Source organism: Hippoglossus hippoglossus, chromosome 20 (assembly GCF_009819705.1).
Source record: "Hippoglossus hippoglossus isolate fHipHip1 chromosome 20, fHipHip1.pri, whole genome shotgun sequence".
NCBI lineage: Eukaryota > Metazoa > Chordata > Actinopteri > Pleuronectiformes > Pleuronectidae > Hippoglossus > Hippoglossus hippoglossus.
The window spans coordinates 12,388,654-12,402,657 of NC_047170.1; the positions used below are offsets into that span (position 1 = coordinate 12,388,654).

The following is a 14,004-nucleotide window of genomic DNA, read 5'->3' on the forward strand; positions in this document are numbered from 1 at the left end:
CCCCTCCGCCGCACCGAAGCAGCCCCGCGCCATATGGCTTCCTCGCGTTGTCTGGGTCAGCGGCGTTGAGGGAGGGAAAAGGAGATCGTGCCGAAGTAAATACAAGAATGGAGGCTTTCCCGCAGCGGCAGGTGTCCACATGACGCGGGGCTCGGCGGGCCTGTGTCTGTCAGCAGAGCCGGGAGCGTCCTCTTCAGCAAGGACGAAGGCGGAGAGAGGAGCCGCCGCCGCCGCTGCTGCTGTGTCTGTCCTCGCCCCAGGTCTGGTTGTAGTCGCAGCTGAGTAAACCCCGGAGCCGGAGCACCGCGCTCACTCCGCCGTTTGGGACGAATCTAGCCCCGGGTCCTGGTGGCGCACGCGTTTCGGGGGCGCGGGAGACACGCGGAGGGATCGCGACGCTTCGGAGGCGGTTGGAGATGACAAAGCGAGGCGGGCGGGGAGGGGGAGTCTGCGGGATCAGAAGAAGCGTGTAGCACCCCCCCCCCCACCCCTCTGTCACTTTTCTTTCTCCATTATGGATGATTTGCCGCGCAGTGACAGCCGGCTCCGCGCGCTGTACATGTGCTGATAAAACACTGCAACCCGGAGTGTGTTTGTTCGCCATTGTGCATCCCTCAGCACATCCATTATACGCGGGGGGTCCCGTGGGCGTTCGTGTGCATTGACGGTACCTGCATGATAATAGCGAGAGACCCGGGGAGGGGGGGGTGTTTATAACGGGAGACGTCACAGGATCGAGCCCGCAGCGGATCACTGCAGCCTCTGGTACTTATTGGTCGCCTTTTGAACTGTAAACCACGTCTCCTGTCTATGTCTCTCTCTCTCTCTCCTCCCCCCCTCTCTCCCCCTCTCTCTCCCCCTCTCTCTCTCCCTCTCTCTCTCTGTGTCTCTGTGTCTCTCACTCACTCGCTCACTCACTCAGCCTCGCCTCTCTCCCATCAATCCAACGGTGCAGGACCCGCTTGCTCGTCCACCGGTTACCGGAAGGCAGATGATGAGATGTCCGGCACCACGTCCCAGGCGGATCCCGTAGACGCCACGGCGCGCACGGTGCTGCTCAACCGGCCCCAGACCACCAAGTTCTGCGACAACCATGTCAGGTGGGTGCCTCCTCCACGGAGCTCTTCGAATCAGCACTTCACCAAAACCACAGTAAAAGTAAAAACATCACCAGATTGACAGAAACCTTGGTGTTTACTCTGTGTTGGATCAGCTCATCCTTCACACAACTTACTTTATCCACCTGCAGCCTTCTCTGGGCTTATAGGGATTAACTGTCTTGCTCAAGGGCTCTTAAACAGCGTGGATCTTTAACCCAGAGGTGCCCGGTTGAAGGACCGTACAATCAGTTAACCATGTGCCACATGTAGACTTTGGACCACTGAGGTTGTGTTTTGTGTTTTTATTTTCCTCTCTTCCTCCTAAACGTTCCGCTTTCTTTTTGGTTTCATCAAGATAACTTGGAAATGTTGTTTCCCTTCTACAATTGCACCAGTTTTAAGGGGGGCACCAAATTCCTTGATAAGAACATTTAATAACTCACCTATTAAATGATCATTTGCGGCTCTTGAGCAGTCCCAAAGGTTGAGGCCTGGCTTATCGTCACTCATCACCACCGCGTTGCCTAATCGATGCGTCCTCATGTATGTTTAATGCTGCCAATACAAGAAAACGATAGGTTACTTAAAGTGTTGTAGCCGTGCCGATTAGGTAAAAGGTGTATGAATCTGTGTTTGAGAAGATTACAACGGGGGCAGCGCAGAATGAGATTTCTCAGGACTGAGTCATAATTCCTGGACGTGTGATTCTCGTAGTCATGACCTTCTGTGGTGTGAGCTGCTCAGGCAGAAAGAGGCGGGCGACGCATCTTTAAACACACTTCATAAGAGTTATTCCACATATTGTGCTTGGTTGCTGTACTTCAACTCTGAAGCAGTCCAGCTGTTGTTTGCTTGACTGTGGTCATAGATATTAAGTCACACTCATTCAAACAACATAAGTTTGATTTAGACCTAATTTCCTTTGTCTTAACCTTTTTTATTTTTCTTGTTCTAACTGACGCCGGTTCCGTAGAAGCACTGGCCTCCTGTTCTGAGAGTGAAAGCCTCGTTATTAGTCGGCTGACCTTCAGTGGTCCTGCCATTAATGTCCAGAGATTCGATTTCACTTTCAAAAGAGCCAATTTCAGCTCCACAAATAAGATTAAGGCAGGTATCCCCTGTCTCATCTGATTGGATCATGCGTGGAGTCCCAGACCCCCTGTATGCTGATTGGAGCGTTGCGCCCGAGAGGTGTGCCCTCTGATGTCCCTGTGTTCCTGTAACTCTTCTGTTTATGTTTTAAAGGTTCAATAGCCTTATTGATTTTCTGAGATTGAAGCCTTGTAGCTTTTATCTCTATACTCAACTCTATTCCCCCCAGGCCCCTCGCTTCAATATTTCACTGTGTAGACTTGATTTTATACAGCACAAGGCAGTAATGCTCTCCTGTGCACAAACGCAGCAAAGTGTCTCACACGTCGTTCTTAGGAAAATACATTTTGGAGAATTTCTCAACACTTCCATTCCCAGTGAATCTACCTTCCTCCACTGAAGGGGTTAACTCCTCGCTGACTTCAGCTCAGTGTTTTCTTTTGGCCTTTAAATGTATGATCTTTTTTTTTACGTGAGATAAAACACTCAAAAGGCAGATAGGAGCAGCAGGAGTCTCACCCCTGCAGCGAACAGCTGTTCACACCACTGGCAGGCTGGACATCTATAGTATGAAAAATAACAGCCAGATGTTTTTGACTTGTTTTTTTTGTCCTGATCCCGTGGAAACATGCGTGTGTGGAAACTGGTATAACTTGTCCTTGATTAGATTAAGGCAGCTTTATCTTTCTGATCATGGGTGTAGTATCACTGACTCTTCCGTATGCATAGCATCAGGGAACTGTGATGGAATTGTGTGTTTTGCCATTCAGTGCATGCACTTTGGTGCACTCACTAACTCACTCACAAACACACACACTATCCATTAAACAAAAGCTATCAGAGAAACTTTTCACTCAAGCTACACCGGCAGGCCTTGACTTCAAGGTTGACATTTTTATTTTTGGCCCCTCTAAAAGCTCTTACGGTAGCTCCTGGCTATAACAACGCGAATCAATACAGTTGTCTCATCAATACAGTTGATTGACGGACAGGTCAAGGTTGCCAACTTTCTTTGCACCTATTTTCTGGGGTTCTGGGTCTAAATTTAGTTTTTTGGATACAAAGTCAGGGTCTATTTATAGGCTTTTGATGTGTGTGCAGCCCGTAATGGCTTTATTTGCCCTCTCCGAGCACAATTGAGTGTTTCTAATAGATTTTCAAGTGCTGCGATATTAAAACCCAATGTTAGTCAGCTGTTATTCAGCCTTTAAGTTAATGCTGCTTGAGCATATCAGGTTAAAAAAAATCGTTACCCCACAATTTACTCATGAAGTCCAGCTTTTACTAATGCACTTGCTGGCTCTGCCTCTGTCTGACTTTAAACATAGTGTAAAGTCTCCTCTCGTCTTGTCTTCTCCTGCAGCACCACCAAGTATGGGGTTCTCACCTTTCTGCCCCGGTTCCTCTATGAGCAGATCAGACGGGCTGCCAATGCCTTCTTCCTGTTCATCGCACTCATGCAGGTAAAGCCCCACGCACACAACGCTAACAACAGTGGTTCCGCTGTTGGTCTGTCCTCAGTTTGATGCTGTGGCCCACACAGGCTTCAGAGTTTTTTAAAACATCCCAGCTGTCCCACACACCCAGCTATTTCTGCAATGTTGTGTTATAGATTTTTCAGAGATGTTCTCCAGATGAAAAAAGTTCAGATTTGGCCAAAAGTAACAGAATAAAAGTATCATTCAAATCAGGATTCTCATAAGATATGATGACTTTACAAAGGGGTCACTTTGCTGAGTTATGATAGCATTGATACATCACTATGCAGTTATTCAATATTACTCATTTACTCGCTTGCACAATTGAATAATGCATGTTGCAGGTATTGATCATTTCCCTCACAGCAAGTATATTCCAAAAGCTGCTCTCAGACATGCACTTGAAATTCGGACATTTTCCTGAAATTTAACCTGCGAAAGCCGTAAGAATACAAATATCTCAGGATGCAAAAGAGACATCGTGCACCTAGAAGATGCTGACATAGACGTTGGCTTGGAAAGACACCGAGATTCGAGAGCTTTTAGTATAAAGGCAGACACGTTTTCGATACGCGGTTAACAAAAACACTTTGCTTTTGGCAGTGCAATTTATGCGCCATGTCCAGCCTCCAGCATTATCTACCCAGGTGCCACCCCTCGCCTGAGTGTTTTGGAAATGTTTACGTTGTCTGACCCGAACAATCGACTGCTGCGTTCTTCTAATTTGCAGAGGCAGAGTTTTCGGAAAACGTCTGAACCTAATTTTCTGGTCATTTTCTGGAGTTCATGTCTCCAGCAGCTTACGACAGCTGTTAGACACATGATGAGTTTTGAGTTAAGATCACAAGAAAGTTGTGAGATACTAAATCCCACAAAGTGCTGATTAGTGTTTAATATTTTTCTTTTTCACGGATGTAGGAGAAGAGGTTTTTTTTCTTTTTCTTAAGAAAGTCACACCTAGTTCTCATTGTGCTAACATGGCTCATCCTTGTGTGATTTGACATATGGGTGACATTAGGGTGTTGAAATTGACATCTGTCTCAATAGCTGTGTTATTATCATCATCATCGTTGTCATTGTGCAAGCTGGAGCAGTTATTCAGAAAAGCTCCCGTGTATCTGCTTAATGTACGAACATGCCGTCCCTGTGATGATCCCTCGTGGCTGCCTCAGGCCACTCGGCACTCGATCTGTCGTCAGTGATTTCTGACTGCTTCCTCTCTTTCCTCTCTTCAGCAAATCCCTGATGTATCACCGACCGGTCGCTACACCACGCTGGTCCCGCTCATCTTCATCCTCACCGTGGCCGGGATCAAAGAGATCATAGAGGACTATGTGAGTATCTGCAGCAGCCGCGAGTTCGGTCAGTCTGAAGTAGGAAGGAGAGAGAGATAGTTCTCCTGAAAGCTAACGCACCTTCATCTTCATCTTCACAGAAAAGACACAAAGCAGACAACACGGTCAACAAAAAGAATACAACAGGTATCGTGTGTGTGTGTGTGCATCAGCTGTCTGCACTTTTCCATGAGTGTGCTTGTATCTATTTGTGTGGTTTTTGTTTTCCTTTCACGCCTGAGTGAATGGCTCTTGCCTGTCACTCACTGCAGCGCAGGCCACACGGCCCCAGACAAAAGTTTAGCTGCTATGAATACTGTATGAGAGCTGCTCTATAGGCTGACTGACTGATGGCTGTGTTGTCCTTGTCTCTCAGTGCTGCGGAGCGGAGCCTGGCAGACTGTCATCTGGAAACAGGTATCGCTAACAGCCCCGACTTCGTCCATGTAGTTCTCTCACTCATCACCCCTCTGCTCTCTCTCTTTCTCACCCCCCTGCCCCTGTTCAACGAGCGAGTTCAAAAATATGTTAAGAACAAAAGATAGTGTACGTTAGAGCCTGAGCGGTATGGATTTCCGGGGGCACATACAGATATTAGGGAGTTAAAAAGGTTCTGATACCGATGTATTGACTGGGAAATAAATGCTGGCTCCATAGTGAAAACGTCTTCTCCACATTCAGTCTTCCTCGTACAATCCAAACAGATCAGGGAACACATTTCCAGTCAGAACTCTCCAAGCAATTTCTCAAAACAGTAAATGTACATGACTCCCCAGATGGGAGGCGCCGTTTGATCGGTGGCACCAGACGTTGAAATGAATGTTCTGTAAGTGTTGCCTGGAAACTGAAAAACTGGAAATGAAAAACCTAAACTTAATTATAAATAACTATAAATACAAAGAAAACACAATTACAACCAAATATATAGCCCTTAAATTAAGAAAATAAACATAAATGAAGATCTTTTTTGCATTATTTATTCTTTGAAATAAGTTTTCATATAATAATTTGAATTGGCCAACTGTACATTTACTTATTTTCCTACTTTAAGCAGTGGAAATAAGTAAATAAGCAAACAAAACTATCAGTTAAAGTAGAGACATTAAAATTATGATTTAAATGGAAAATAATGAAATGCTTCAAAAGCATGAATATGTAACACGATACATTAAATATCAGTAAGACAGTTTTATTAAATGTGAAATATTTTGCAGCCAAACGTGCAGCACTGTTTAAAACTCACGATTTACCCATCAAATGTTTTCGTTTATTTGATATTGAATATGTTACACGCCTCAGAGTGTGTGTTTCTCTTTTAATCTCACCTGGTGTGCAGTGATCACATAATGTTCTCTGCTCTTTGTGTCCGCACTGTGGTCACTGTAGTCTCTGTTGGCTCAGCATCTGTCTATTTTGGCTCCTTCATAATAAAATGAAACTCTTCCAATCGCGCAATCTGCCAAAGTAAAAGACTCGGAGGAAAATAAACTTGGAGTGTAAGGTTCCTTCTCAAACATTGAGTGGGAGCTTTTCCTTGAATTTGCTCATTAACTGAGTCCAGCTGTGAACAGTCTCTGCTCCAACACATCAAATCAGATCAAATCTGAGTCCTTGTTATGTAGGTGACAACAGGAGGGAACAGGGAATTAGACTCATTTTTCTCCAGGGTCAGTGCAGGTGAAGAGATTTGCTCCATGCATCACGAACATAGTTCATGCTGAAGAGAAGTAGTGATAACTTCCTTCCTTTTTCCGAGCAACTGAACAAAACCCTTTGTGCTTCATACATGATGTTTAATTACATGGTGGAGAGTGAGTAGAATAGTGCTTATGGGAAGAGCCTGCTTCCCCGTCAATAAAGCTGCAGTGAACATTACCCCTGATGCTGTTAGTCAGGCTTCTCTCCCCTGGTGTGTTCTGGGAAAACAAAACCAAGGCTGCAGCTCTCAGGAGACGGAGCAGCCTGCAGAACCAGGTTGATTAGTTTTTAGGCTGCTCGGATGTAGCACACCGGCTGTGTCTGAGCTTGTGCGTTTGTCCTGATGATAACAACTGCATGTTTTCCTATTCCTCAGATTACTGATGTTATCATATACAGTAGCTCGATCTATGTAACGTGAAGCTTTGGCCTTAAAGCTTTCATTTGCTTTTATTCAGAATGTGTTTCAGATTAAATTAAATTGAGCTGTGATGTCCTCATTTCTCTTTTCTTCTCTCCTCTTCCTCTTCTCTCTCTAATCCACATGCTTGTGAAATCTCACTCTTTTCTGGCTCTGTTACAGTCTCATGAAAATAGTTGAAGCGCTGCACTGCTGTGCTCACTGTCACTTTATATCACGTCTCTCTATTGGCTGCCTCTTGGCTGGTCACTAACTAACTTGCTATTTCTGCCCCACCCTCCCCTTTCTCTCTTCCTCCCTCTTATTCCCCCCCACCCTCCGTCTATAATCCCCCTCTCTCTCTTCCTCCCTCTCACCCCCCCCCCTCACCCTCCATCTATAACTCCCCTCTTTCTCTTTCTCTTTCTCCCTCCTTTCTTTAAAATGATCTCCTGCTGTTGCACTGCTGTGTCCTGGCCACAAGGTGGCAGTTGGAGACATAGTGAAGGTGACCAATGGCCAGCACCTTCCAGCTGACATGGTCATAGTGTCCTCCAGGTCAGACTCTGTGTGTTTGTGTGTCTGTTAATGTGCGTTCACGTTAACATCCTCCCAACAGTTGTTGTGTGTTACATTACACTTTAAGGCTGCAACCAATGATTGTTATTAACATAGACATTTTTGTTACGTTTGGGTTTAGTTAGGTATTTGATGTTTTTAAAAACGGGGTTAAATGTCATGATTGAAAGCTGAGACCGACCTGTGATTGGTCAAGTGCACATATTGATGGGACCTCGCTGTAATGGCTCCTCCATCCCACAATTGCTACTGTGCAGACTCTGGCTCCAAATTTGCAATATGGCAGCATTCATTTCTAAAATATTTTGGCTTCATTTCTGGAAAGTGGGTGGAAGTAGAAATCCGTTGTTAATTTTTAGACATGCGTATTCTACCAGTCTATGATTAGTAGGTTGTTTTTGATTAGTTGCCTGATTATTTGGCACATAAAATGTAAATACAATAATGAGGAACATATTGTTGTATAACACTCCCCTCTGCCTCCGTTCCCCAGTGAGCCACAGGCCATGTGTTACACTGAGACCTCAAACCTGGACGGAGAAACCAACCTGAAGATCAGACAGGTACGACACCATTCAGATTCACAGTGCATGGATTCAGCTTGGAGTCAGTGAGGAACTTCTTCTCCTGCCTGATGTCAATGCTGTGTAAACACTGTAAACTTAAATATGAATACACCTCAATAACTGTCAAGGGAGCGACTAATCCACCTGAAGCGAAGTCTGTAATTTAGTTTTAATTAGAAAGTTTGTTTTAGAAACCTAATACATATTAATGCAAGTGAATAAATTAATTAACGGTGTGTCACACATAAGGTCTGATTGTCTCTCTCGTCTCTTGTTTATGACCTGTTTCGTTCTTCTGCAACTTGTTTTTTCCCCGTATTGTTCTTTCTGATCATTATGTTTGAAAGTAAACGTTCCTTGACTTGACCTTTCACGTGTAATGTTTCTCCAGGGTCTCTCGCTCACAGCCAGCTTTCAGACGCTGGAGGATTTGGTCGCGCTGACCGGTCGTTTGGAGTGTGAAGGACCCAACCGGCACCTGTATGACTTCACCGGCACGCTGCGGCTGGAGAACCACAAGTGAGACACACACATACAGTTGTTTCCCTTCATAGATACGGATTGAGAATCACAAATTGTCCAAGTGATATATACTGTATCTAAATAGTGTCTTTGTATAAGACAGGTTTAGCTAAGAAAGCAACATAAATAAATGAAACCACCTGAACAATGCAGGCCACCCTATATCTGCATTAATTCATAAAGTTTCCTGCTCATCATTTCTCTTTCTGTCCTCAGTCCCGTTCCCCTGGGCCCAGACCAGGTGCTGCTGCGTGGCGCCCAGCTCAGGAACACCCAGTGGGTTGTGGGAATCGTTGTCTACACCGGCCATGACTCCAAACTGATGCAGGTAAAACCCCAGTGTCTTGTCTGAACGCAGTAAACTGCCTGTGTGATCTTCTTTAATCATAGAACCTTTTTTTCTTTGTGAACTTTGCAGGATTAGTTCAGAGCTTTTAATCAGCCGTTATTACTGGGAGCTAGTTTCGTTTTATCTTCACTTCCAGTGTTGGGATTGCTAATGCATTCTTTTGCTGAAACACTTAGATAAAAAAACTTTTAGTATTCCATGTTTGTATTTACATGTATGTCTGACACATTCATTTAATAAAACAAAAGACATTAAACAGTCCTGCAAATTAACTTTTCTCTCTAGAGACATTATTATAACTAGAGCCTGACCGATTTTTTTCGGTTGACCAATAAAAATTGGCCGATCTGAAGCTTTCGAAAACCTGTTTACAGAATAAACAGTGTAGAAAAGATGTGCATTCAATTTTACATTTACAATAAAACATTTTATTGTCCCAATTAAAGTTCTATACATTTGGTTGTTTTTGTGTTTTATTTATAATGATTTATTCTAAAGTTTATGGACAAACTAATGATTATTTGTAAAATATGAAGTCTCAGTCACATTTCTATGCCATAAGGGTTTATAACGACATCTTGGGAACCACTGCCAAATAGTTTTTATGCATATTTCTATTGGTCAATATTTAAATATCGGCCCCACAAAATCCTTATTGGTCAGGCTCTAATATTAACTCGATAAGTCTTCCAGTATTTGTTTGTTTCTCACTGGTTGTATTCACTGACCTTTCAGAATTCCACCAAGGCGCCACTGAAGCGCTCTAATGTGGAGCGAGTGACCAACATGCAGATCCTGGTTCTGTTTGGAATCCTGCTGGTCATGGCTCTGGTCAGTTCTGTTGGCGCTGCCATCTGGAACAGGGAACACACCGAGGAGGCCTGCTGGTACCTGTCCCGGGCCGGTGAGAACACACACCAACACACTTCACTTCCCATCTCCTCACAGTAATTGAGAATTTGGATTAATACTCAACATTACAGGTCAGTAAATGAGAGGTTGTTGTGCATTTGCGCAGGTGACATCTCCACGAACTTCGCATATAACCTGCTGACGTTCATCATCCTGTACAACAACCTGATTCCCATCAGCCTGCTGGTCACCCTGGAGGTGGTCAAGTTCACACAGGCTCTCTTCATCAACTGGGTATGAACCGCTGTCAATGTTTAACATGTGATCGAATATTTTAACGAGCAATCAAACATTCACGATTTTCCTTCTTTTGTTTTTCCTCAGGACATGGAGATGTACTACGCAGAGACAGACACACCGGCCGTGGCTCGCACGTCCAATCTTAACGAGGAACTTGGCCAGGTCAGCTTCAAAATGACATAATAATATTAATAATAATAATAAATCATCAACCAATCCTACAAAGTGTGGTTAACCTGATAAAATGGGATAAATCGTGGCTAAATAAACAAATTAGCAAGGTACAATGCAATTGTAAAAGATAATAGTGAAGAGAATATATACTGTATTTATATAAGATGATGTGATTTTATAGAACAATTATCATGTGCACTCTCACTTAATTTGATTTCATTCCCTGTCGTCTTCAGGTGAAGTATCTGTTTTCCGACAAGACGGGAACTCTGACCTGTAACGTCATGACCTTCAAGAAGTGTACGATTGCAGGAATAACATACGGGTCAGTCGCCTCTTTTATTAAATTACATTCTTACCTATTAGCTTTATCTGTAAGAACATGTCTTCCTGTGCTGAACTGAACTTCCTTTAATCTCTAATCACAGTCCTAGTCCCGGACTAACTTGTAAAAGAACGACCTGTTGTTAAATCAGCTGATCCAACTCTCGCATGCTCTCACAAATGAACTAAACCACTCCTCTGCTTATTCTGAACTGATTCCTTCTTCACCACAACCTCATTCATCACTGCAGCCACTTTCCTGATCTCGACTGTGATCGTTCTATGGAGGACTTCAGGTAAGTCACCGCCGTCTTCTCTTTTGTTCTTCTATTCCTTTCCTTCATTTTAGACTCTTTTAGACACACTGTGCATGCTTTGGTTAGAACAACAGTGTAACTACACAGATCCAGTAAAATAATGGTCGAGTTTCTTCAGATTTTTTCGAAGATTTATTTTCTGTCCCTCACATGTTCCTCATTTGACAACGTGAAAACTACAAGAGAAAGATAAAACATACGCATTTTAGGACTTTTTCAACAGAAGATAAATCAAATAAAAATGTTGAAAGTATCACGTTGTCCATATAAAGTCTCTTAACATGATAAACAGTGCAATAAAAATCAAAGACAAGGCCTCTTAGACCACATGTGAATTTTGTTTTACATGGATAGAAGTTATTTTGTGCCTCCATTCTTTGTCTCCACGCCGACCCTGACCCACAATGCCCCTGTCCATCACTCTGTGACCCAGTTACCTTTCCTGTCAAAATAAGATCACCCATTCAAAGTGGACAAAAAGATTAAACCAAACCCACTAAAAGGCGCCTTATTTATTACTTTTTTTATCTTTTTTTTAATCACATTTTTATTTACTTTTTAAAGCTGAATAGAAAAGATGACCTTGAATTCTAGACGGAAACATAAACAAACATTTCAATGAAACTGTCATTGAGACAATTACACATAGACAAAGGCTTTGTTTATTTTATCCTGTAAGGAAGTTAGGCATTTGAATTCGCCGGTCAGATTGTTTTTCTACACAGTAACTAACTCTTCTTGTACATTTTCTGTCTCTCAGCAATCTGCCGGCCAACAGCAATAACTCGACAGAGTTTGACGATCCGGCCCTCGTTCAAAACATTGAGAAGGACCACGTAGGTGTCTCTGCGGAGCTTCTCGCAGCTCTTTTATTTGAAGTGGATTCTGCCAAATAAATCAACTGAGTCTGGTGTTAATACCTGTGTCTGCTCTGATTTGTGTGTTCAGCCTACATCACCTCAGATCTGCGAGTTCCTGACAATGATGGCGGTGTGTCACACGGTGGTCCCAGAGAGAGAGGACGACCAGATCATCTACCAGGCCTCGTCTCCAGATGAGGGAGCTCTGGTCAAAGGGGCCAAAGGACTCGGCTTCGTGTTCTCCGCAAGGACACCGCATTCCGTCATCATCGAAGCTGTAAGAGTGTATTTGTGTACTTTATTACAGTAAAAGAGGCCTTTCTCTAACGGGGGTAAAAATAACAAATTTGGTTTATATTTCAGAGAGGAAAAGAGATGAGCTATGAGCTGCTGAACGTCCTCGAGTTCTCCAGGTGATTCTCCCTTAAATGTTCCCCTCAGTCAGTAGATTCTCTAAATACAAGGCTGCAGTACGTTTTTTAAATCTGATCCCACTCTTTCCTTCACAGTAATCGCAAACGCATGTCTGTGGTGGTCAGGACCCCCGACGGGAAGCTCCGGCTTTACTGCAAAGGAGCTGTATGTTTAACGTCACTATCATGTCTCCGCACTATCATTCACGTGGCGTCTGTGTTTCAGTTCTCAGTCGGTCGTGTTGTGTGTTTTTTGCAGGATAATGTCATTTTTGAACGTCTGACTGAGGCGTCCCAGTACAAAGAATTATCCATTGCTCATCTGGAAGCGTTTGCCACTGAAGGTAAGAGGAGTGGAGGAGAGAGTTGAAGAGTCTCCTTTTGCACTAGATGTCTACATCATAATATTTTAGCCTATGTCTTTTTTAGAATAGAATACAAATATCTCAGGATAAAAAAAGATTTGACTTTACGTGAGCTCACTTCAGTTTAATGTTTAAATTCACCATTCAATCACCATTGTCTCTGTGTTGCCTCCATTCTCTCTTAGCTTTCCAAATAAATAAAAAAACATTGGACAGCTCACTCCCACTAAATAACACAACCTTTTTCTGTGACCACGCTGATTGATTGTCTCTCTCTCTCCCCTGCTGATCCACTCAGGCCTGCGCACTCTGTGTTTCGCCTACGTGGACCTGGAGGAAGACGCCTACCAGGAGTGGCTGAAGGAATACAACCGGGTCAGCACCGTGCTCAAGGACCGCGCTCAGAAACTCGAGGAGTGTTATGAACTTCTGGAAAAGGTAAACGCACCTTCTGTTCCGCTCTAGTGATGGGTATCTATCCAGTCTCAAAAAAGTCATTTAACCTTGTACGTTGGGTTATGAGGGGGAGTAAAACAATCTGAGATTACGAGAAGAAAGACAAGTTTTGGCAATGAGTCATTTTCGAGATGTAATGTGGCGCATCTAGTTAGTACAAATCAGAATATTTAATCTTTTGGCTCATAAGCACCACGTTATCATAAGTGTCAGGACTTTGAAAGGATTCTGGAAGAGAGTGAAGAAAGAACCACACAGACCAGGAGGAAGCTGCTTCTTTTTTCTTTTGATTGACCAAGAGGTTTCCTGTGTTGGACCGTTTCATTTTTATTAGATTTCCTTCTGCAGCAGATTTAAAAGTGAATTGGAGAATTGAAGGATTAGTATGAAATTGGAGTAGAGAGCTGAAAGAACATAAAACTCTTCTGTACACACACACATGCACACACACTTCATATCTGCCAGCAGGGGGCAGAGTGTGTCCATCATGTCCTTCACTTAAACAACCTTGGTGTCACTTCATTATTCCTCAAGTGCTTAACTTCCAATACACACTCAGCTTATTCATGCTTTAATTATCTATTTTCTTCAAATCAAAGTAAAAACACACATACTGGACTTTACATCATGGTTGAACACTATGGAAATTGTATGGTGGTTGGTCAAAGACAACACTGATGTAGTGATGACACAGATTTCGGAGTTATTCAGTAGAGAATCAAACTTATTGGTGGGAAAACCGAAGATGTGGAGGAAAGAGGGGAGGTGAGAAAAGTAAATGAAGGGCAAAAAAAAAAAAAGAGGAAGCAAGAGGAGGAGGGGGGA

General features: G+C 43.4%; 1 protein-coding gene across 6 annotated transcripts in view; it reads left to right on the forward strand.

The window, feature by feature from the left end:
* Nucleotides 1–14,004, forward strand: part of atp8a2 (ATPase phospholipid transporting 8A2) — a 50,837-nt gene that overhangs the window by 8,055 nt on the left and 28,778 nt on the right. For 3 of the 6 annotated variants that reach the window (XM_034572125.1, XM_034572122.1, XM_034572123.1), the window contains 20 exons: nt 923–1,100; nt 3,556–3,655; nt 4,906–5,004; nt 5,106–5,151; nt 5,381–5,421; nt 7,587–7,660; nt 8,175–8,244; nt 8,639–8,766; nt 8,986–9,097; nt 9,854–10,022; nt 10,137–10,264; nt 10,355–10,432; nt 10,681–10,769; nt 11,020–11,064; nt 11,846–11,921; nt 12,034–12,222; nt 12,309–12,358; nt 12,455–12,524; nt 12,618–12,702; nt 13,022–13,161. In XM_034572125.1, coding sequence (XP_034428016.1) covers nt 923–1,100; nt 3,556–3,655; nt 4,906–5,004; nt 5,106–5,151; nt 5,381–5,421; nt 7,587–7,660; nt 8,175–8,244; nt 8,639–8,766; nt 8,986–9,097; nt 9,854–10,022; nt 10,137–10,264; nt 10,355–10,432; nt 10,681–10,769; nt 11,020–11,064; nt 11,846–11,921; nt 12,034–12,222; nt 12,309–12,358; nt 12,455–12,524; nt 12,618–12,702; nt 13,022–13,161 — 1,967 coding nt within the window. Of the gene's footprint in view, nt 1–12; nt 766–922; nt 1,101–3,555; nt 3,656–4,905; nt 5,005–5,105; nt 5,152–5,380; nt 5,422–7,586; nt 7,661–8,174; nt 8,245–8,638; nt 8,767–8,985; nt 9,098–9,853; nt 10,023–10,136; nt 10,265–10,354; nt 10,433–10,680; nt 10,770–11,019; nt 11,065–11,845; nt 11,922–12,033; nt 12,223–12,308; nt 12,359–12,454; nt 12,525–12,617; nt 12,703–13,021; nt 13,162–14,004 lie in introns of those variants that run through there. The other 3 variants (XM_034572126.1, XM_034572124.1, XM_034572127.1) reach the window with 2 other exon arrangements.